The sequence below is a fragment of the Neofelis nebulosa genome, chromosome 1 (assembly GCF_028018385.1).
Source record: "Neofelis nebulosa isolate mNeoNeb1 chromosome 1, mNeoNeb1.pri, whole genome shotgun sequence".
NCBI classification, from domain to species: Eukaryota; Metazoa; Chordata; class Mammalia; order Carnivora; family Felidae; genus Neofelis; species Neofelis nebulosa.
Window position 1 is genome coordinate 99,067,178 of NC_080782.1, and position 22,708 is coordinate 99,089,885.

Genomic DNA, 22,708 nt, shown 5'->3' on the forward strand with positions numbered 1-22,708 from the left:
CCTATCCACAGTGACATTGCCTGGGGTGTGCTGAGAGGGCGAGTCACTACATACCAAGGCTCAAGTGGCCCAGATATGATCAGATTGGCAGCTACTCAGCACCCTGAGGTGCCTTCAAGCCGTCCAGGGGAGGCTCCCCAAGCCCCCAGAGTTGTTCCACTCCTTCTAGAAGAGGCTGACTGGCACTCTGTAGGCTTCTCCCTGCTTCACTGCTCCCGTCAGGGAAACACCCCACTAGGGACAACATTCTCCTCTCCTGTGGTCCCTTGAGGGAGTCAAAACTGCCCAGCAAAGCAGCTGAGAGGAGAGCGCAAGCCTAACCCTGAGGACCCAGCTGACCTCAGGCTTCTCGCCTGGCTTCTCTGAGTCATCCCACCAAGGACGCGGGTCTTGGGCAACTGCGTGGATCTCACCTCATCTCTCTGTTCTGATGCTCTCTGTTCTCTCTCCTTTCAATCATCTCAATTGTACACAAAATTTAGCGAGCTCTTGACTCTTTACAAAATACATCTTTAAACATTCTCTTGAAGCAAACTCCCACGGTTGCAAATGGCAGGAACTAAGATTATTACACTAAATTAAATTTAATTACAAAAGCTCCTCTTTGTTTTCTCTTGGATTTAATATTGATGAAGCGAATATAATTTTGATTTCTAATTAGTTTTAGCTCCCACTGGTACTGAGTTGCTTTGTTTAAGTCTTAAATATTACAAAGACTCATTAAAGGCTTTTCTTTTGCCGATTTTTAAACTCTTTCTTCCCAAATCCTACCACCACCAACAAAAAAAAATCTAGCTTCATTTCCTTTTTATTTTAAAACTTTGATGAATAAATAAATGGCTTTTCTTTGAAAAGGGTAATGATGAAGCATTCATCTATGGAATGGCGAGAGTGGAAAGCTCAGTGGGGCTTTATTTTTCTAAAGAGAGTTTCAATAAATAACCTTCAGTTCTGTCTGGTCACTATAAAGGCATAAAACCTCATGTTGTTCAAAGCCGAGGGAAACATCTCAGAAAAATGCTTATTTTCCAACTTAACTGAATTATATTACTTAGGTTGTGCCTATAGGATATCAAAAGAACTAGTCAGTTCTGTACAAAGAACAAATGAACTAGAGCAACTCATACCAATCTGAGGGGAGAAGAACAACAAAAAAAGTTAACGTTAAAAATTAACAAAGAAAATAAAAAGCTAAAAAAAAAAGATAAAATCAATACAAAAAAAAAAAAAAAGAGTTAACATTAAATGCCTGATTTTACAACTCACTGTTTTGAGATATGCGGACACAACACACGTGGCCTCTGAAAAACAGCCGATATACTGGGAGGACTTTTGGTATAAATCATATAAAACTACAAATGAATAAAAAAAGAGAACATAACTCATCATTTCCCCAGCTAGAGATGACTGTTGTCAATAGGCTGTAATCCTATTTCTCTGTATCTCTCTTCACGTGTGTATGTGTGAATATGAGGGTGTGTACATGCTGGAGTCAAATTTTACACTGTGACTTAGGTGTACAAAAAAAAAAAAGGAAAGAAAAGATACTTTCTTTGTTCTCACGACTGCACCTCGCCCCTGGGTATCAGGCTCCCACAGCTGGTGGCCTCCCCATCGCAAAACTCGTGTTCTCAGATTCCCTACCCATCTCGTCCTTTCTACAGCACTGCTTCATCCATGCCATGGTTGAACCACACGAGGGGGCTGGAAGTAAGGACACCTGCTATGAATAAAAGGTTTTTATCCCCCCCCCCCAAATTAATATGTTGAAGCCCTACCCCCCAATGTGATGGTATGTACAGGTGGGGCCTTTGGGTGGTGATTATTTACATGAGGTCACGAGGGTGGGGTCTGTATGATGGATTAGTGTCCTTATAAGAGGAAGAGAGACCAGAGCGTGCTTTCTCTCCCCCTGGACCTGGGAGGAGACAGAAGAGCTATTTATGAACAAGGAAGTAGGCCCACGTCAGGAACCAAATCTGCTACCACGGTGATCTTGGCCTTCCCAAACTCCAAAACAGCGAGAAATAAATGTGTTTTGTTTAAGATCAGCTAACTAAAACAACGCCACCTTCTAGCTGTGCAACTCAGGGCAATTTATTCACCTTCTTGTGTCTGGGGATAATCTGTAAAGGGGTGATAATCCCACCTACTTCTCTGAGTTGTTGAGACGACCTACTGAGGTAATATGCTGGAAACTTTATATCTCTTCCAGGTACAAAACAGAATTCAACCCATGCTGGTCCCTGCCTCTACTCCTTCTCTGCCTGAGAAACAGACACAGTGTAGCTAAGGACTGTGTTCCTCTCTCAGGAGTTAATGGAATTGCCAAGGAGGAGCTCAGAGTATGTAACCATAAAGGGAATAAATTACTTTGAGTTTAAGGCATCAGTGTGGGTTTGGAGGGCTTTCCAGCCTCACACAAATCACTCCTCATGAAATGCCACTGTCTCCGCAAAAAGCACAAGTACCCTGTAAATTGGGGATTTGCTTGTCTCTCTTGTCTTACTCTTTATGTGCAACCAGTGGGTTCATAGGTTTCAAACCCACTCCTTCTGACTTCTGAACAGCCTCTTGACCTCACCTCAAGTCCACAAATGGAATATTATCTATGTGCAAAAATATAAGTTAACATCAATTTAAGTTCTGTAAGTTTGGGGATTCTTTTGACTCTACTAAGGATAAATGCAGAAACTATAGGCTTGTACCAAAAGGAAGGAAGGAAGGAAGGAAGGAAGGAAGGAAGGAAGGAAGGAAGGAAGGAAAGAAGAAGGAGAAAGAAAGATTTTAAACTAACATCTTAGGCAGAAAACACATTAATATAACTGAGTCTACAACTGTTTCTCCATCACAGATCACAAATCATCACTGAAGGGACCCAAAGAGGCTCCTTTAAAGATAAATCAGACTTACTCTGCTTTTTTATGATTTTTGTAAGTGTGCAGATCTCAGTCAGTTGCCTGCTGACAGCTTCAGGCAAGGAAGCTCTGAACTTTACACATCCCTGTCCAGCTCTCAAAGCTGCCCCTGAAATAACTTGGGTATCAATTTCCACAAAAAGCCTGCCACACTGTATTTTTTTTTTTTTAATATCTCCTCTAGTGGACTCCTAAAGCATTCCCGAGACCAGTAGTATGCCAGAATATTGTAGGACCACAAACTCTGTTCCCCCTAGATCCCCCCCTTCACTTCAAGCATACTTCAGACAATTGCTCAAAAATATCAGTGGTGAGGGGCACCCGGGTGGCTCAGTTGGTTAAGCGTCTGACTTTGGCTCAGGTCATGGCCTCACGGTTCATGAGTTCGAGCCCTTCATCGGTTCGAGCCCCGCATCGGGCTCTGTGCTGACAGCTCGGAGCCTGGAGCCTGCTTTGGATTCTGTGTCTCCCTCTCTCTCTGCCCCTCCCCCACTCATGCTCTGTCTCTCTCTGTCTCATAAATAAATAATAAACATTAAAAAAAATGTATCAGCGGTGAGTCAGACACAGTGATCAATAGAACAGAGATTTGTTATGTTCAATAGAGTTATGAGCTAAAGATAAAGTTCAAGTCACCTCAGCTGACGTACTAATCAGGAATTTTCAGAGTTGTTTTCTGTTAGGAGCTTGGTAAAGAATTTCTTGCTGCAGACTGAACAGGGAGGGGCGTTGATCCAAACTGCCTCCTGCTGTAAACAACGTAAATCTGCAACTCTGTAGCCCTGAAGTCCACACTGTGAGATCTGTGCCTACTCACTATGGAAATTAAGTGAGATTAAGTTTTTTTTATTTTTTTTTTCAGAGTTTAGGACTTTTAATTTGTCCCAAAGTTGCTGAAGCAAAAATCATGATAAAACATTCTGCTTTCCTTTACACCCCCCCAACGCAAAAAAACAAAAACAAAACTATTCGTAGGAAAACAATGGTTTTGTACATGGGAAGAAACAATATAAATTCAAAACTTACAGATAAGGATTAGCTCTATCACTCATCTCTTTAAAAAGTTTATATGAATATCCAGTCAAAACCAACAAGTGAGATTAAGTTTTAATGTGCTTCGGAGCTGAGCTCAGTCCCCGCTCTGCTGTGCCTTGGGGTGTGTCACTTCTGTGGACCTCAGCTTCCTCCTTTGTAAAATTCAGACTTGCACTAGGCGGGTCACGAGACCCATGAAAGCTGAGGAATGAGAAGGGAGCTTGCTCAACAGACAGAGCCCAGCCAGTGCTCCAGAAATGCTGGCAGAGTCCAGGGTGGACCTCACAAATGACTCTGCTCTACAGGAGAATTTAGGAAACGCTAGATTGAGAGATTGCTGGGTCTTTTCTAGCTCTCAGACTTCTCTGATTTACAAAGGAAAAATGACTCTGGGCGGAAATAGATGTGTTTGCCACCAGTGCCTTGCAATGCTCTAGGGAAAGCAGGCCAGCAACAGGTGGCAGCTGAATCTTAGGGTGCTGACATGCAAGCTGTTTTTATCCCCATTTGCCTCTTCACATTAAGGCATATACATACCTTCTTCTTTTCCTTTCCTCTGTTTCTGGTGTCTTCTATTAATTGCACCCCCTTCCTTTCGTAGAAGGGGATTGGCATATTTCCCTGTGTTAGTGAAGAAGTTTCCAGGCAAAGTGGGCATACACACCCACCGGCCCCACTCAAGATCTTTCTTCAGCAAAAAAGTGCGATACGCATCTGTTTTCTCCCTGACATGTAAAAAGCTGGGATGAATATATAATTCAAAGACCAAACTTCTTTGTGTTGGGAGCATTGTCTAGCTAGGAGCTTTCATTCCACATTCGTGGCCCTGTAATTTTCTCTCTAGGGTGTCCATCAACAAGGTGGCCTCCTACCGTGGCTCAGACTCTATTAGGGAAGGTGACACGGGAGCAGGAGCGAGCTAAATGGCTTCTGACCTGGTGAGTGACACGGGAGTTTGCAGACCAGAGAGCCCCACGTGGACATGCAAAGAGCTCTTGATTTTAACAGAACCTGAGCTGCATCTGCCCTGCCACAGCTCAACCTCTAGCATTTTGGAAGGGGAACTGGAAGCTGCATGTGGCTTGGACAGTTTGCTATCTCAGAAAGAAAGCGGCCCCTAGAAGTGGCTCCCGTTCCCGCCCCAGCTACTCTGTAGAGCCTCTGTTGTTATGCCATAAAATACAACAGGAGGGACAAAGGACTCTCTCTCCCACCCTGAAGATGCATTATCTCATTTTCAAAATGGGCTCTGAAGCCACGGGCACGACAACCCTTACATTTAACTCAGCCAAGTAAAGATTACTGAGGAAGCAATCAAGTTGTGAAATCTCAGGCACCTTCTGTTGCTTATACGTCCGCCTCCTCTGCACAGGGGGGATTATTGATGGCCCAGTTACAGTCCCTGTTTCCTTTGTGGCTGAAAGACCAAAAAGCTATAATTTGTGGAGGTCTCTATTGTGTAAAAATGACAGTGAATTAGATCCTTTGTTTCCAAACCGAGGAGGCGGTTCTGACTCAGGTAAGTCTAAAGGGTATTTGAAATCAACATAGATGGTGAGAGCACAGGGGCGTTCAGTCTGGTTTCCCAGGGGTCTTGTAACACCTGTGTCATGTCGGCACCCCATCTTCCCTGCCCTGTCCTTAGACCAGAGAGGGCAAGGGTGTGGGAAGGGGGAAACACACACACACACACAGGCTTGGAGTCAGCCGGACATCAGCCCAAAGCCAGGCTTCTGCACATTAGCTAGATACGATCCTGACAAATTTGTATTACTGTTTTGAGCCTCAGTTTGCTTCTCTGTAAAATAGTACAAATTCTCACTTCACAGCGTGGGTACAGCGTCACAGCAGGGGGCTAACATAGGGACAAGGCCCGACCATAACAAATGGTCAGTCCTCACCTCCCTATATCCCCCCTTTGTACACCTGTCATTTTGTATGTTAAAATTCAAATACTTATCTCACATCTTCCTTCTCCAAATACTCTTCGGATTTTCTTTTATAATTTTCCAACGGTTTCCTTCAAGAGCCTAAGCCACCATCAGAAAGGTCATTAACTCAACTGAACCTTTGAGGTGAACGACTTGGTAACAAAGACTGGTTGAGAGTGATCAGGGAGGCCTAACTTGTGACCAGAAGGGATTTAAATGTAAAGGGGATGAAGGGGCAGGCTGACTGAGACTTGGAACTCTTCACCATTCACAATGCTTTCAGTAAATCATTTTGAGCATGTACTAGGTGCTATGCATCGTTCTAGATGCTGAAGAAAAGAGCAGGAAACAAGGCCAACTCAGGTCTGTTCTCCTGGACCTCTCACAGTCTGGTGAAGACAGAGCCTCTTAGTCAGGCTGCTCTAATAAACACCATAGACAGGGGGGCTTAAACAAGAGACATTTATTTCTCCGTTCTGCAAGCTGTAAGTCCAAGATTAGGGTTGCAGCATGGTTGAGTTCTAGTGAGAGCCCTCTTTCTGGTTTACGGACAGACGCCTTCTTGCTGTGTCCTCAGCAGAGAGAGAGAGAGAGAGATCATTTCTCTCTTGTGTCTTCTTATAAGGGCACAAATCCCATCATGAGGGCTCTACCTTCACGACCTAACTACCCCCCAAAGGCCCCGCCTCCCAATGCCATCACACTGGGAAGTAGGGCTTCAACATATGAATTTGGGGGAAACACAGATGTTCAGTCCATAGCAGAAATTCATGATCAATCACATAAACCAATTTCTCATACTAGAAGTACAATGAAGATAAAACAAGGAATAGGGCCAACACGGTTTGGTAGAGGGTCCTTCGGAGAAGAGATCAGAACAGCCTCACTGAGGAGGTGACATCTGAACAGAGATGAGAAGGATGAGAAGGAGCCAACCACACAAGGGTCTGGGCAGAGGGAGAGCATAGCCTGGCATCCCTGACTGTCCCCTCAGCCCCAGAAAGGGGCCAGATGATCAGAGCCCAGGGGAACATGATGTGAGGGGAGGGTAGAGAGGAAACTAAGGAGCAAGATCATCACAGGGGCTTTGGAAGCCAGGATGAGGAGCATAGGCTTTAGAATAATCTCACCCAGAACGTGAAAGGTCCTCAGAGACTCAAACACCACTTGCTTTGGGGCTCTCTGGACAAAGACACTATCTGCACATTTCACTTCTTGTGGGTCGGCATCTTTGCTTTGGGTCCTAACGTCTCATTCTTCCTGCTATTAGTATAAGAAGAAAGCAGGAAAAGTCTTCAATCCACACATGTCTAGAGAATCACAAACACAATGAATCAGGGCAGTTGCCCAAGCAACTTACACACATGGAAGGCAATAGCAGAACATTCAGAGGAACAACAACAAGGAAGCTGGTGGAGAGAATACCTACCATGGAAATTTCTTGTATTTACCTTGGAAATTTCTAAGAAAACAAAATCGTAAACCAGATTGCTTTGCAACCCTTCAGGGGGAACCTTTTCCTTTCCATTTTGGAAAGCTGACTCTACCACCTTGATCTGGAAACTGTTACTAATCTGAAGAAGAGAATTTCAATCTGGTTTCTTTAAAAAAATTTTTTTAAATGTTTATTTATTGTTGAGAGAAAGAGAGAGACACAATATGAGCAGGGGAGGGGCAGAGAGCAAGGGAGACAGAATCCGAAGCAGGCTCCAGGCTCTAAGCTGTCAGCATAGAGCCCGATGCAGGGGTCGAACCCCTGAACTGTGAGATCATGACCTGAGCCGAAATCGGACGTTTAACTGACTGAGCCACCCAGGCACCCCATTCAATCTGGTTTCATCAGCTCGCTCTCTCTCCAGCACCCCTGTCATCCAGCTTTCCTCTGCTGTCTCATCTTTCTCTTGCTCTAGGACCACTCTGTCCTTTTTCCATCTCTGCCACTTAGCCTGTTCCACTCATATCCACACAGGTGGGTGTTAAGTTTCACACCTAGTTCTCCCCGGAGCCTCTCTTCAGCCCCAGGTCTCCTGACCTTTCTTTTTTTTTTTTTTTTTTTAATGTTTATTTATTTTTGAGACAGAGAGAGACAAAGCATGAACAGGGGAGGGGCAGAGAGAGAGGGAGACACAGAATTGGAAGCAGGCTCCAGGCTCTGAGCCATCAGCCCAGAGCCTGATGCGGGGCTCGAACTCACAGACCGCGAGATTGTGACCTGAGCCGAAGCTGGACGCTCAACCGACTGAGCCACCCAGGCGCCCCTCTCCTGGCCTTTCTTGCAGGTCCTGTGGCAGCTCCCCAGCGGAGCAGACAGTGGAGCGAGGGCTAACTTTCAGTCCCGCTCACTCCCTCGGTCCTTCCCAGCTCCCCTGATGAACTACCACTGTCACCTTGCCCCCCAAACACATTACCTAAATGTTGGAGAAAATTGAACTGTTGTGTATTTCCTTTCTGGTGGAACAAACATAAATGCGTCTTCCTGGAGTATTATTGGTTTCTCCTTGGCAGCCAGGACTACCCACCCTCGTGGCAATGAATCCCCAGCTCTGAACTTGTCACCCACCAGATGGGATCATTCTATCACTCTAATATCTGCAACTAGGCTAGTGTGGCAGGGTAGGACACCAGGTGAATTTTATTTATCGCTCTTTTCGAAAAGAACACACGTCTCCACTGTCCGGTGCCTAAATCATCTTCTGCTACCCCTAGTGACCTTTCACCCTGAGGCTTCCCTCTATAGCCTGGCTGTCACAATTCCATATTCTGAATGGAACTGTCTGCAGAACTTTCAAAGTATAGTACCTGTATGTTTTTATATAATTTTATATTACACGATTTATTACTGTTAGCCATGAAGTTCCTCCTATGACAAGCAGTACATGTCTGAATAAGTTAATTAAAAGGAAACCTAGGGGCACCTCGGTGGCTCAGTTGGTTAAGCGTCTGACTCTGGATTTCAGCTCAGGTCATGATCTCACGGTGGGTGAGACTAAGCCCCACATCAGTCTCTTCGCTGACAGTGTGGAGCCTGCTTGGGATTCTCTCTCCCTCCCTCTCTCTGCCTCTTCCCTACTCACTCTCTCAAAATAAATAAAATAAAAGGAAACCTATAACCTTAAAGAACAGCAGCACTTGTGGGAAATGGGAAGTTGAGAACAAACTACGCAAATGCAACGGAAGCACAAGGGGGACGGAGTCGGGATGCCAGGAGAGGGAGCTAAGAGCCTGGACACGATAAGCCAAACCTGATGCTCCTGGAATAGGATGGGGGACATCAGGGTTCCGCTGTTCCCAGCGGCAAGTCCCCCTCCCTTCTCAACAAGACAGAAGCCTGGGGGATGGGTACTGCTGTGTTGGTAAGTCTACTAGATGGCCCCACCTCCTGGTGTTCACACCCATGTGTAATCCCTGCCCAGTCACAGGGTTAGTGTGTGAAGGTAGAACGTGGCAAATGTGATGGTATGTCACCTCTGAGATTAGGTTATAAAAAACACCATAACCTCTCTCCCTCTCTTCTTCTTTTCTTCAAACATGCAGTCTTAAAGGGCTATCATCTGTCCCATCCATTCCTAGCTCATCTGGGGCCCTCTAGGCCAGCACTTCTCAAATTTTGAAGTGCATGCTTATCACCTGAGAACATCGTTAAAATGCACGTCTTGAGGGGCGCCTGGCTGGCTCAGTGAGAAGAGCACTTGACTCTTGATTTCCGGGTCGTGAGTTCGAACCCCACGTTGGGGGTAGAGATTACGTAAAATAAGACGTAAAATAAAATGGTAAAAGTGGCAAAGATTATGTGCACTTTACCTCAACAGAAAAAATTTTTTTAATACATGTTCTGCTTCAGACATTCTAGGGTAAGAATTTCTGCATTTCCAGTAAGCTTTCACCGGCTGTTGTTGCCCCTGCTGGTCCGCGCACACTGAATCGCCAGGCCGTAGAAAACAGCTTGCCTCTGATGGGGCTATGCTGGCTTTGCGAGCTGTCTAAGGAAACCACACCCCCATCTCAAAGCAAACTCTGGTTCTGCACTGCTGAGTGAGGCACTCAGAGCCTGGAAGAGGAACCACCACGAGCGGGAGAGTGCTTCGCACGTGTCACGGCACTGCCCTCCAGCCACCATCTGGACGGTGTGGCCAAGGCCAGTTAGGCTCTGAAAGCGGGCAACCAGGCTTTACACGGCGCCTGGCGCCATGTGGACTCCACAGCCCCACCAGCGCAATGCTTTCAATGACGGTCCAACTGGACTCTCATCAAGGCTCTCAAGCTCACTTTCACCGAATGGAAATGTAGCCATAGTGGAACCAATTAAATAAAACTACGAGGAAGCAAAGAGACAAATCCAGAATGTGGGGCTTTCCCCAGGACCTCCTGGTTGCAGCAACATGGGCGGGGGGGAGGAATGAGAGGGGGCTGCTGAGGAGTGCGCAGACTTAAGAGACTCAACCCAATGTAACTTGTGGTTCTTGTTTGGTTTCTAATTCAAACAAATAAAGTACAAGAAGAGGTATTTTGAAACAATTGTGAACATGTGATTTTGAGTGGAGTATTAGATGTTACTACAGAATAGTTTTCAGGGGTGACGCGGTGCCTGGCTGGCTTAGTCAGAAGAGCGTCTGACTCTTGATCTCGGGGTCATGAGATTAATTAAAAAAAATAAGCTTAAAGGAAGTTTTTACATGTGATAATGGCATTTTTTTAAAAAAGAAAATGTTCAGGGGCGCCTGGGTGGCGCAGTCGGTTAAGCGTCCGACTTCAGCCAGGTCACGATCTAGCGGTCCGTGAGTTCGAGCCCCGCGTCGGGCTCTGGGCTGATGGCTCGGAGCCTGGAGCCTGCTTCCGATTCTGTGTCTCCCTCTCTCTCTGCCCCTCCCCCGTTCATGCTCTGTCTCTCTCTGTCCCAAAAATAAATTAAAAACGTTGAAAAAAAAAAAAAAAAAAAAAAAAGAAAATGTTCATATCCCCGCTCCCCCCCGAAAATAAACTTGTATTACTTCCGTAAGGAGAAATGGCAAAAGGTGTTATTGTGGCAGTTGTGAATTTCAAGGTAAAATCAGCGAATCCATTTCACACTTGCTCTTCATACCGCAGTGCTGACAAGCTGCCGATACTTCCTCGCTGCCCCCTCTGCAATTTATCAGGGGGAGCAGCTTGCTCCGAAGCCCCCAAGTGCTAGGCGTAGCCTGAGACAGCCAGTACTATTCCAGGCAGACCCCCTCCAGAGAGTCATGCTTTTCAAAGACATTTTCCACTTTCTTTAGCCCTTGATGAGCACTCAGGAACTTCCTGACATCACAGGCCCACACAGGCCCTTGAAATCCAGCCAATGGTTGTGTAGTATGTTTCTTGCTGATTACTGTAACATCTAAATTGGGCACACTGACTGTAGTTTATGTTGCTTCCGGTGACTATTTCCGCTCTGCATTGAAGAGAGAAGTAGCATCCTGTTACACTCAAGATGCACAGCCTTTCATGGAAGGTAGGCAGGCATGTTCCTTCCAAGTTAGGCAGATCCCAGGGAAGAAAAGCACTGTGGGAAGAAGTCTTAGCAGTGGAATCAACTTCTAATGCCAACTGAAGGGAGATGTGCATTTCAAGGGGGAAAAAAAAACCATAAAAAGAAACTCCAAAACAGTCACAAAATTTAAAGCACAAAATAAAAAGCCTATTGTTCTGACAAAAAATAAAGTGTTGGATAGTATGCAATGTTGCTGAAGGTACAGAGAAAAGACTCACATGAAGAGGTTGGGAGTATAAGTTGGCACAGAGGTTTTGGATGGAAATTCGAGACCATAAATAAGAAATTTAAATATAAATATCTTCGACACACAAAAAATCTATTCCACTTTTAGGAATTAACCTTGCCAAATATTTGGGGCAGGAGGGTTGTCTTCCATTCGAAAACCACTGCGTTAGGGAAAGACTATTTGGATACGGTATCAAAAGCATGATCCATTTTTTAAAAATGATAAACTTGGCTTCCTTAAAAATTAAAATTTTCTGCCCAGGGGAAGATAATGTTAAGAGAAAGGAAAGGGAGAAATATTCACACAAATATTCACACAAAAATATTCACACATTTTTGACAAAGGTCTTAGAATACAGACCATATAAAGAAGTCCCAGAATTCAAGAATAAAAACATAAGCAACCAACTTTTTTTAATGGGCCAAAGATTTGAAAAGACACTTCACCAAAGAAGACATATAGATTGGCAAACAAATATATAAAAGGTACTTAATATCATTAGTCAGTGGCAAAATGCAAATTAAAACCACCATGAGGGGTGCCTGGGTGGCTCAGTTGGTTAAGGGTGCAACTCTTGGTTTTGGCTCAGGTCATGATCTCACGGTTTGTGGGTTTGAGCCCCACGCTGCAGCAGTGAGCCTGTGTGGGATTCTCTCTCTCTCTCTCTGCCCCTCCCCTGCTCATGCTCACGTGCACAGACTCTCTCAAAATAAATAAATATTTTTTTAAATTATTTTTTTAAAAAAGTAAAGTGACAGTGAGATATCACTTCACACCTATTAGAAAGGCTAAAAATAAAAAATCTATAATCCCAGGGGCACCTGGCAGGCTCAGTCGGTGGAGCATGTGACTCTTGACTGCAGGGTTGTGAGTTCAAGTCCCACACTGGGTGTAGACATTACTTAAAAATAACATCTTTAAGAAAAGAAATCTATAATACCAAACTTCCCAGCAAGCCCCTCTTAGGTAAAGGAGATAGGAAAATTTATGTCCATACAAAAATCTGTAAATAATCCACACGTCCTTCAAGTGTGAAGTATGTCACACTTGATTATTAAGTGTGAATAAAGAAATTGTGGTATATTCTGTAACAAAAAAGACTATTCAACAATAAAAAAGAACAAATTACTGAGGCGCCTGGGTGGCTCAGTCGGTGAAGCAGCCGACTTCGGCTCAGGTCACGATCTCGCGGTCCGTGAGTTCGAGCCCCGCGTCGGGCTCTGGGCTGACGGCTCAGAGCCTGGAGCCTGCTTTGGATTCTGTGTCTCCCTCTCTCTCTGCCCCTCCCCCGTTCATGCTCTGTCTCTCTCTGTCTCAAAAATAAATAAAAAACGTTAAAAAAAATTAAAAAAAAAAAGAACAAATTACTGATAGAGACAAAACCATGAATCTTAAATGTGTTCTGCTAAGTGCAAAAAGCCACCCAATTTTCACTACAAGCTAATAAATGGAAAGTCAGATGCATCTGTGGTCAATACCAATGCCCTCACATGATTTGCAAAATGTATTCATTTCCCAAGGTTGTAAGCACATGTTAACGTATGAAGAGAGAGCCTCTAAAAGTGAAACAGCTTAAGTGGATATCAGGGGTTTTAAAATGTTCTTGGATGTTAACTTTCTTTGATAGTACTCGATAATATGTGATGACCAAATTACTACCATTTGGGAACTGTTGATAGGTTTTTGCCAAAAATCCCTTTAAAAAAATCAGTTCTTATTTATCCCTGTGGAACTCCAGGGACCAGCACATGGTAACTGGCTCTCGGTCAACAAAGGGGCAGATGGCTCTATTATTTGGTTGGCAGTGTAACTGCCCAGTGGAAAGCTTTCTAATGGTGATGAAGTGAATAAAGGAAATCCTAGGCATTCTCAAGACAGATTTACTAAAAAAAGCATGTGCTTAACTTCTCTGATTGGTTGGTGCTGTGACAGGTCCCAGGGTTAGAAAGAAAAGTAAGGCTGGGGTCCTGGGTGGCTCAGTCAGTTGAGAGTCTGACTCTTGGTTTTGGCTCAGGTCATGATCTCGTGGGTTCGTGGATTTGAGCCCTGCCTGGGGCTCTGTGCTGACAGCGAGGAGCTTGCCTGGGATTCTCTGTCCCCTTCCCTCTGCCCTCCCCAGCTTGCTCTCTCTCTCTCTCTCTCTCAAAATAAAACACTTGGAAGGAAGGAAGGGAGGGAGGGAGGGAGGGAGGAAAGTAAGATAGTACAGAGCGGAATGTTACAAGAGCACAGCGCAGCTGAGGAAGTGGTCTCAGAGAAAAAGACATTTTAGTAAGCCGGCAGTACGGGAGGAATACAGATATGTAAAGCTAGAATAGCAGAAATTCTCTAATACAAATAAATTACGAAGCACTGTTTTCTGATTATTGTTCATTGTTAAAACACCAGCAATTAGATGAAAGTACAAAGAAAATATTTCTAAGGACTTTTTTTTGAGACAGAGAGTGGGGGGTAAGGGCAGAGAGAGAGGGACAGAGGATCTGAAGCAGGCTCTGTACTCAAAGCAGAGAGCCCAATGAGGGATTCGAACCCACAAACCATGAGATCATGACCTGAGCAGAAGTCTGACCCTTAACCAACTGAGCCGCCTAGGTTCCCCAGAAGTACAAAGAAAATATTAAAATTGCCTATAATGCCACCATCATGGTGAACACCTTAGTGGGCTTCCTTCCAATCTTTTTTCAAGGTACATGTACCCAGTTAGAATTCTGGTTGAGGTATCAAGACAATAGATGTTATATTCCAAAGGAAAGTTGGAGAACACATTAGAAGACTCAGAAGAGACGGTAGAAACCCAGAGTGCATACTTAGCTGATCACCCACCTCCAGGAGTGATAAATATCAAAGATGGGGACGCGGAGACAAGGTTAGATATTAGAAGAGACCCCTAGAGAGAGGTCACGTGAACACTGTGAGGCTTGCACTCCTCACAAACCACAAACCTCTCCCTTTCCTCCAGAGCTCAGGAAGTCTTCTTTTAGTCTCAGAGGAAATCCTTTCCTTAGGGATAATTCCTTTCCCTTGACATGTATTTTCCTTGTAGGCACCTCACATAATTGCCTCAGTGGCTCGGGCTCTTGAAAACAAAAAGCTAGGAAGGGAAGTGGTGTCCAGGCAGCTGTTGCTTTCCACCCCATCTCAGACCTTCCCTTTGTAAGGGAGCCCTTCTCTTCCAGATTGGGTTAAAGAAAATGAAAAATAGCAAGTAGAAATGAAAGAGGGCTTTAACGACTTTCATTTTGACCTCAAACTTTCTAATTAAGTTCTCTGATTATCTTATTAAGTTCTCTTATAATTATTCTCTTATTAAGGACTGCTTTCAGCCAGTAAAACCATGCTGGCTTGACAACCCCCAAGGCAATGACTGGTTTGACCTTCACTGCCCACCGGCATGTACCCACCAACCCCTGTCCCACATTCTCCTTATATAAACCGGAAAGTATTTTCAGCACTTTGGAGACAGCCTTTCAGAAGCTACTCCCTTGACTTCCCGGCATTGGCTTCATTGAAATTAATTCCTCTCTTGTTTCTCCACCGCTTGTGGTGGAGTCACTCCACTTGTGACTCTGACTTAGCATTTTGTCAGCAGCTAGTGGCCCAACCTGGTATGTTTGGGACCCCCAGAGCCAGGTGCTTTTCACCCCTGTGCCCTAGCTATAGAAACAGAAACTTTAAACCTTAAAAACTCATGCTGAAGCACTACTTTTAAAGATCCAATTGAAAACGATATCAACTATTAATGTTGGTATCCAAGAGTAGACAGCTCCGTCAAAATAAATGTTCTTTGAAAACATAATGACTGCAAAGCAGTCCACCTCTTGGAAGGAAACTCTCAGGGCACCTGGGTGGCTCAGTCAGTTGAGCGTCCGACTTCAGCTCAGGTCATGATCTCACAGCTCGTGAGTTCGAGCCCCGCATCAGGCTCTGTGCCGACAGCTCAGAGCCTGGAGCCGCTTCGGATTCTGTGCCTCCCTCTCTCTCTCTGTCCCGCCTCTGCTCATGTTCTATCTCCTTCTCTCTCTCTCTTAAAAATAAACACTTAAAAAAAGTTTTACAAAAGAAAGGAAGCTCTCTGAGAGAGCTGGAGAAGTCAAGGGGGGAAATAGCCTTTTCCCACGGCAGGCATCTGGCAGGCACCAACTTGAGAGGGTAGTAGGTTGGATAAAACCCATGAGCTGCGGACTCTAAGCTGGACCAGAGATGTTTGTCCTGTCACCCTTACCACCATTTTCATCTTCACACAATCACTTACTGGGCACTTAACTGTGTGTTGGGCACTTGCTATCTTATTTTACCATCAGAGACCGAGGTCTTGCACTCAAGGGTGTGTAATAATCATCTAGAGGGCTTGCTATCAATGCGGATGCCGCTCTCCCCACCCCATCCCCTTCTGATCCGCCAGGACTGCTGTAGGGTCTGGGAATCCCAATGTTCAAGATGCCTTTAGTTGATTCTGAGGCAGATGAGTCACTCAAGTTGAGACTCACCAGAAAAATGAGACTAAAAGAAGTTAAATAACTTGCCCAAGACCTTTGACCTGAGGTAGCACCCTTTCCCCCCTCCCCCTCATCCCCCAGGGCCCTAGAGAATATTCTGTCCTGGTTTCTCCCACCTCTCTTCTCTTCTCCCAGGCCCTCTCTGAGCCTAATGCCTGTGTGGTCTTATATTCTTCCAAAGGGAATACGCCCCAGAAAGAACTATGTGACAGGTGCTTGCTTTCAAAATGACACTTCACTCTTTTCTCTTCCCCCCTAGAGTCTAGACCATTTCTATCAGCACCATCAGCATCACCTGTGACTTTGTCAGAAATGCACAATTTCAGGCTCCAGCCCAGACATACTAAAGCTGAATCAGATCCGTAGGTGATTCACCTACACATTAAAGTTGGAACAGCTGCTGTCCTAGACACTTCCCAGCCAGATGTTGATCTGATTAAGGAGGCATCATAAAAGCAGTGATTTTCAACCCTGTTTGCATTTAGAATCAACTGATGCTCTTTAAAAAATGCTGATGCCTGGGCCCCATCTCCAGACCAATTGAATCAGAATCTTTGTGGGAGGTGGAGCTTACTCATATATATTTTTAATAATATCTCAGGTGAGTGTAATGTCAACTTAAGGTTCAAAATTCACTGCTTCAAAGATTTAAAAAATTTAGGGGAGTATTGAGAAACAAACAAATGGCTTTAAATTTAAAAAATATGCATAAAACTGTGGAATGGTTTCCCATGATAGTCAAGATAATTTTCAGGGCAAACCATAAAAGACTCTTAAATACAGAGAACAAACTGAGGGTTGCTAGAGGTGGGGGGGAAGGGTTAAACAGGTGATGGATATTAAGGAGGGCACTTGTTTGGATGAACCCTGGGTGTTATATGTAAGTGATGAATCAGTAAATTCTACTACTGAAACCATTACTACACCAAACTTGGACTTAAAAAAAAAAAAGATGGATAAATAGATAGATGAGACGAATTTCAAATTTCTCAAAATAGCACCAAAGGCCCTTTCCCATCCTGAGTCCTGTCTACCTCTCCAGCCCCATCTCCTGCTTTCTCACCCCTACATGCTAGGGGGCACCAGACCACCTGCATTGCCCTCTTCAACCCTGCAGGACTTCATCCAAATTCTCTCTTTTTTTTAATGTTTATTCATTGTTGAGAGCAAAATCATGAGCAGAGGAGGGGCAGAGAGAGAGGGGGACATAGGATCCGAAGCGGGCTCTGCAGTGACAGCCGTGAGCCCCATGTGGGGCTCGAACTCACAAACCGTGAGATCATGACCTGAGCTAAAGTCGGGCACTCATTGGACTAAGCCACCCAGGCACCCCTCAAATTCTTTTCCTGTAATTAACTCTCCCATTTCTTTGTTTTATCAAAGACTCAACTTCAGGTTTCTGCCTCTGGAAAGCCTTTTCTTGGGGGAAAAAGAAAATGTTTTTAATTAAAACTTAAGGTTTTGGGGTATTTTGTACGTTTTTTTGTTTTGTTTTGTTTTTGTTTTACTTTTGGTTGTTTTTTGTTTGTTTGTTTGTTTGTTTGCTTTCTAGCTATTTGTATTGCTGGCCACATCTCAAACTCAGGGCCCCAAAGAGACCTAGGCTGCTGTCTCCCATAAACCTTGTCTTCTAATAACCACACTGGGTAAATGTTAAACATGAGAATGTACTAATGCAGAGACGACCCTGGAATATTGTTTAAAGTTGATTTAAACGGCCACAAATGCAAAAGCCAGTGCCTACAGGCAGCAGAAGTGATCAGTTTTGCCTCCTACAAATGTACTGCACATACCTAACACACACACAAGAGAAAGCCCACCCTGGCCTTCACTAGGAAAGAGCTTTTGCTGCATCAAGTAATCTTATGCACTTGAAATCTAATTTGACACATAAATTGCTTTTCCTTATTTTTAATCGATTTTTAGAAAGAGCATGAAATGAACATTGTTTCTTCATTTATTTCTCTATGTTGAGAACGTCCTTTCTTGAATTGGAGGTGAGGAAAAGTTCGGATTTACTTTTCATGTTTTGGTGACCCATCTTAGGATTGTAAACTTCGAACCAAATTAAAATGAAATGTTTAAAAGCCCCTGAGAATTATTCAGACCTTCTCTTGTGTAAGTAGCGTACCATCTTCTAAGAACAAAGTCTGAGCCCCTCTGAAATATGTGGTTCATTTTTTTTCTTCTCATTTTTCCCCAACCTTTTGAGAGACAGGAGTCAATACTAAGAGTATACATTTCTTCTCTTGAATGCTCTGACATCTAAAGCTCCCTGTCCTGTCTGCTCAGAACTGGTTTGTGAGAGACAAAAACATTATTCTTTTTTTTTTAAGTTTATTTATTTATTTTGAAAGAGAGAGGGACCAAGTAGGGGAGGTACAGAGAAAAAAAGGAGAAAGAGAAAATCCCAAGCAGGCTCCACATCGTCAGCACAAAGCCCAATGAGGGGCTTGAACCCACAAACCGTGAGACCATGACCTGAGCCCAAAGTTGGATGCTTAACCGACTGAGGACCTGGACACCCCTTCTATTTGTTTATTTTTTAATGTTTATTTATTTTTGAGAGAGAGAGAGAGGGAGAGCGCACGCACATGCATGTGTGCAAGTGGGGGGAGGGGCAGAGAGAGGGAGAGTGAGAATCCCAAGCAAGGGGTCCTTGCTATTTGTGCAGAGTCTGACCTGGGGCTCCATCTCACAAACTGTGAGATCATGACCTGAGCCAAAATCAAGAGTAGGATGTTTCACCGACTGGGCCACCCAGGCGCCCCAACTATTTTTCTATTTAAAGAAAAAATAATGACAGGTCCTAGCACTAGAAAATCGCCAATTGGCGGTTTCTTTCATTTATTTAACAAATGTTTATTGAGTGTCTACTGTCTGCCAGACTGCAAAGCAAAACCACTCTCATCAGGGTCACTGATGTCTTCGATCATCTCTACCATGGCAAATGTAATGGCTAGTTCTCCACTGTCATCTTAACTTCTCCTCTCAGTGGATTTGCCCTCTTTCCTTCTTCAAATACTTTCTTCTCCAGGCTTCTGAGGCACCATACTCTCCTGGTTTTCCTTCTGTCTTCCTGGCCATGCCTCTGCTGTATGATTTGCAGGCTTCTCTTTTTCCCGACAGCCAACTGTTGGATATTTCTTCTTCCCTCCGTACATTCTCATCCTAAGTGATCTCTAGGCCCATGGCTTAATATCATCTAGATGCTAATGACTTCCAGATGTGGATCTCTAATTCCACTCCTTACCCTGAGCTCTGGACTGGATCATCTATCCAACTGCCCGTGTAATATCTCCACTTGGATGTCCAGTAGGCATTTTAAATGGAGCTATTTGGGTGGGAGGGAGGGGAGGGTGGGTGATGGGTATGGAGGAGGGCACCTTTTGGGATGAGCACTGGGTGTTGTATGGAAACCAATTTGACAATAAATTTCATATATTGAAAAAAAATTTTAAAAATAAAAAAATAAAATAAAATAAAAATAAATAAATAAATGGAGCTATTCTCCCCAATGTCCCCACACTAAAGCTGTTCCTCTCTCAGTCTTTCCCATTTAGTAAATCGCATCTTTTGCTTGACCAAAAATCTAAACATTAAAGACTATGTTTGGCTGCATGTACAGAATTCGGCTTAACCAGAGAACAGCCATTCTTTTTCCACACAATAGGAGGACCAGAGACAGGCAGACCAGGGCTGTGCAGTGCCTCCTCAATGACAACAATGTCCCAACTCCTTTTATCTTTTTCTTCACTATCCTCATGGTTGCAAGCTGGCAGCCTCACTTCCAGCCTCACATCTACATTCCAACGGAAAGACAAGGAACGAATTAACAAGGTGAAGGTATAGAACCTGTATGGAAATAGCAAAATTCCCAGGAGACTTCTGCTTGAGTCCCATTGTCCAGAACTGTGTTACAAGCTCCACCTCAGCTGCAAGGGACACTGGGAAATACAGCTTTTTTAGCTGGGAACATTGATTACTAGCCCACACAAATCAGGGCCCTAACAAAATGGAAGAAAGGGAGAACATTCATAGGATAGGCAAGAGCAGTGAGTGCTCTATTGCCCTGCGGTGCTCTCTTTTCTGCCCCTTCCTCACCAGTCCATTGGCACGTCCTATCACTCCCACATCCAAAACACTTAACAAATTGATCTCCATTGCTCGAATCCTGGCCTGGGACACCATCGTCTCTCACTCAGAACAAAGAACGGCCTCCTAACTAGTCTCTCTCTTCCACACTGGCCCTCTCTATAGCCCTTTCTTCAAACAGCAGCCAGGGTAAGTGTTTCCACACACAACCCACCATTTTCTTTCTAAAATTCTCCGAGGGATCTGCCACAGTCTAGGTTCCCCCGAGCAGATGGTGAGCCAAGGATTTGCATGCGAGTCAGTTATTTGAGAGGGGCAGAGACACAGGGTGGGCGTGTGTAGTGAGACAAAGAAAAGGAGGTAGGCCAGAGAAGATGTGACATGAAGCCAGCCTCCCAGGGCAGGCAACTGAAGCTTAGCCCCAGGAGAAGCCCTGGGAAGTGGTGTAAAATACGTACCCCAGAATTAGGGGACCCAAGGAGCAAAGGAAGGTACTTACACACCAGCCTTCAAGAGCTGCTGGCTTCAGCTCTTGTGGCTTGAATACCTAGCTCTGAATATGGCGCCCTCTCCTGACCTATCTCACCGACAAAGCCAGCCCTTCTGTTCATCAGCCTTTCTGCTTACAGACCTGCGCAGCTTCTTCCATGTGAAGCAGAATCACCAGAGTGTGGGAGAGCCACCTCTTTTCATTCACGGGATAAGAAGTTCCAGATACAATTTCAGGGTGAGAAGTGTCTCTTAGAAGTGTGCTAAGCTTTCGTCTCATTTGGGAGTGGTGAAATTTTGTGACGCTTGCTCTTTGACACAAAAGGCATACAACATCCTTAATGGGACAGGAAGATTTCGAGCAGGGCCTATAAGATTTGGAATATTTAAACCAATATATTCAGGTACACACCATTTAATAATGCTAGCAATTAGTTATATGTATATTATTTCTATTAATGGCATTACTATAACTATAGGTCTGAAGACTGCAGATGAACAGGAAGCAAATAACTATGGATAGATTTCTGCCCTTAGGTCAGCTTACTACTTATCTTTACTTTCCTTTCTTCTTCAGTTGTTCCACAAAGTAATCGTTACAAGCAACTGTCAGAGCTGCCACCATGACCACGAATTCATTAAAATCCACTTCGTTGTCCTTATTGGCATCCAGGTCCTGCATTATCTTATCAACCAACTGGGGATCCTTCTGGCACTAAAAGGAAAGAGAACGTTACTAACTCCCAGGCTTTGAGGTTCATAATGAAATTGCATTGTCCTTTTATTTACACTAAAGTTGTAATTTCCATTTCAGAATCTAAGGGCAATTTCCAAGAGCCCATTTGCAGGTAGATTTAAAGCAAGCACCGATTCTAAATGAGTCTAGCCTTCTGCCCCAGGGCCATATAATTCTGGCCATATAATTCTGGCTCAGGCCATATAATTCACACCGAGAAGAGCAAACAGCATCAGAGTGAGCTGTTGATCCTGAAAATGCATTTACGCAACTTCAAAGGTTGAGGGCCAGAACAGGAGACATGGAACAAAGCAGGCTTTAAAGCCAAAAGGGGCTAGTAAGTGGCTCTACCATTTACCAACAATGCGACGGTGAGCAAACCACTTAACATTTTTTAATTTCCTTATCTATAAAATGAGGAAAATATCTCCCCACAAAGTTGGGGCGTACTTCAACACCAGGTTGCTAGATTTAGTAAATAAAAGTATAGGACAGCCAGTTAAATGTGAATTTCAGATGAACAATAAGTAATTTTGTAAGTATGTCCCAAATACTGCGTGGGAAGTACAATATTTTATCTGACAGCACAACACTTGACAGACACACACAAAAGAGGCACCTGATAAAGTAAACATCTTGTAAGGAGGACTGCATGTTAGGGGTGCAAAGTACAACAAGGAGCCCATAGAGGGGTCAGGGTCCAGAAAGGGTGGGCCTAGGAAGCACTCACTTGTCCTATGATTGGTAGTTGATGAGAAAAAATTTTAAGTTTATTTATTTCTTTTTAGGGGGGGGGGGGTGGGGAGAGCAGGGGAGGAGCAGAGAGAGAGGGAGAGAGAGAGAATCCCAAGCAGTCTGTCTCTGCATCGTCAGTGTGGAACACAAGGTGGGACCAGAATTTGAAAAAAAATTTTTTTAAGTTCCTGGGGACTCCTAAAATCACTAAAAAGGTATACTGTGAAGAATTACAGTGTTAGGGGCGCCTGGGTGGCTCAGTCAGTGAAGCGTCTGATTCTTGGTTTTGACTCAGGTCATGATCTCATGGTTTGGAGAGTTCAAACCCAAGTCAGGCTCTAGGCTGGCAGCAAGGAGGCTGCTTGGGATTCTCTCTCTCTCTCTCTCTCTCTCTCTCTCTCTCTCTCTCTCTCTGCCTTTCCCCACCTCAGGCTGTCTCCGTCTCTCTCAAAATAAATAAATAAACTTAAAAAAATTGTTTTTAAAGAATTACTATGTTAATTTTTTTTTACTTTAGGGGTGCGTGGCTGGC

General features: G+C 44.2%; 1 protein-coding gene across 3 annotated transcripts in view; it reads right to left on the minus strand.

Moving 5' to 3' along the window:
- Nucleotides 1-21,238: 21,238 nt before the first annotated feature.
- Nucleotides 21,239-22,708, minus strand: part of S100Z (S100 calcium binding protein Z) — a 45,773-nt gene continuing 44,303 nt past the window's right edge. For all 3 annotated transcript variants that reach the window (XM_058729156.1, XM_058729148.1, XM_058729157.1), the window contains one exon: nucleotides 21,239-21,420. In XM_058729156.1, coding sequence (XP_058585139.1) covers nucleotides 21,262-21,420 — 159 coding nt within the window. In that variant the 3' untranslated portion in view covers nucleotides 21,239-21,261. The remainder of the gene's footprint in view (nucleotides 21,421-22,708) is intronic.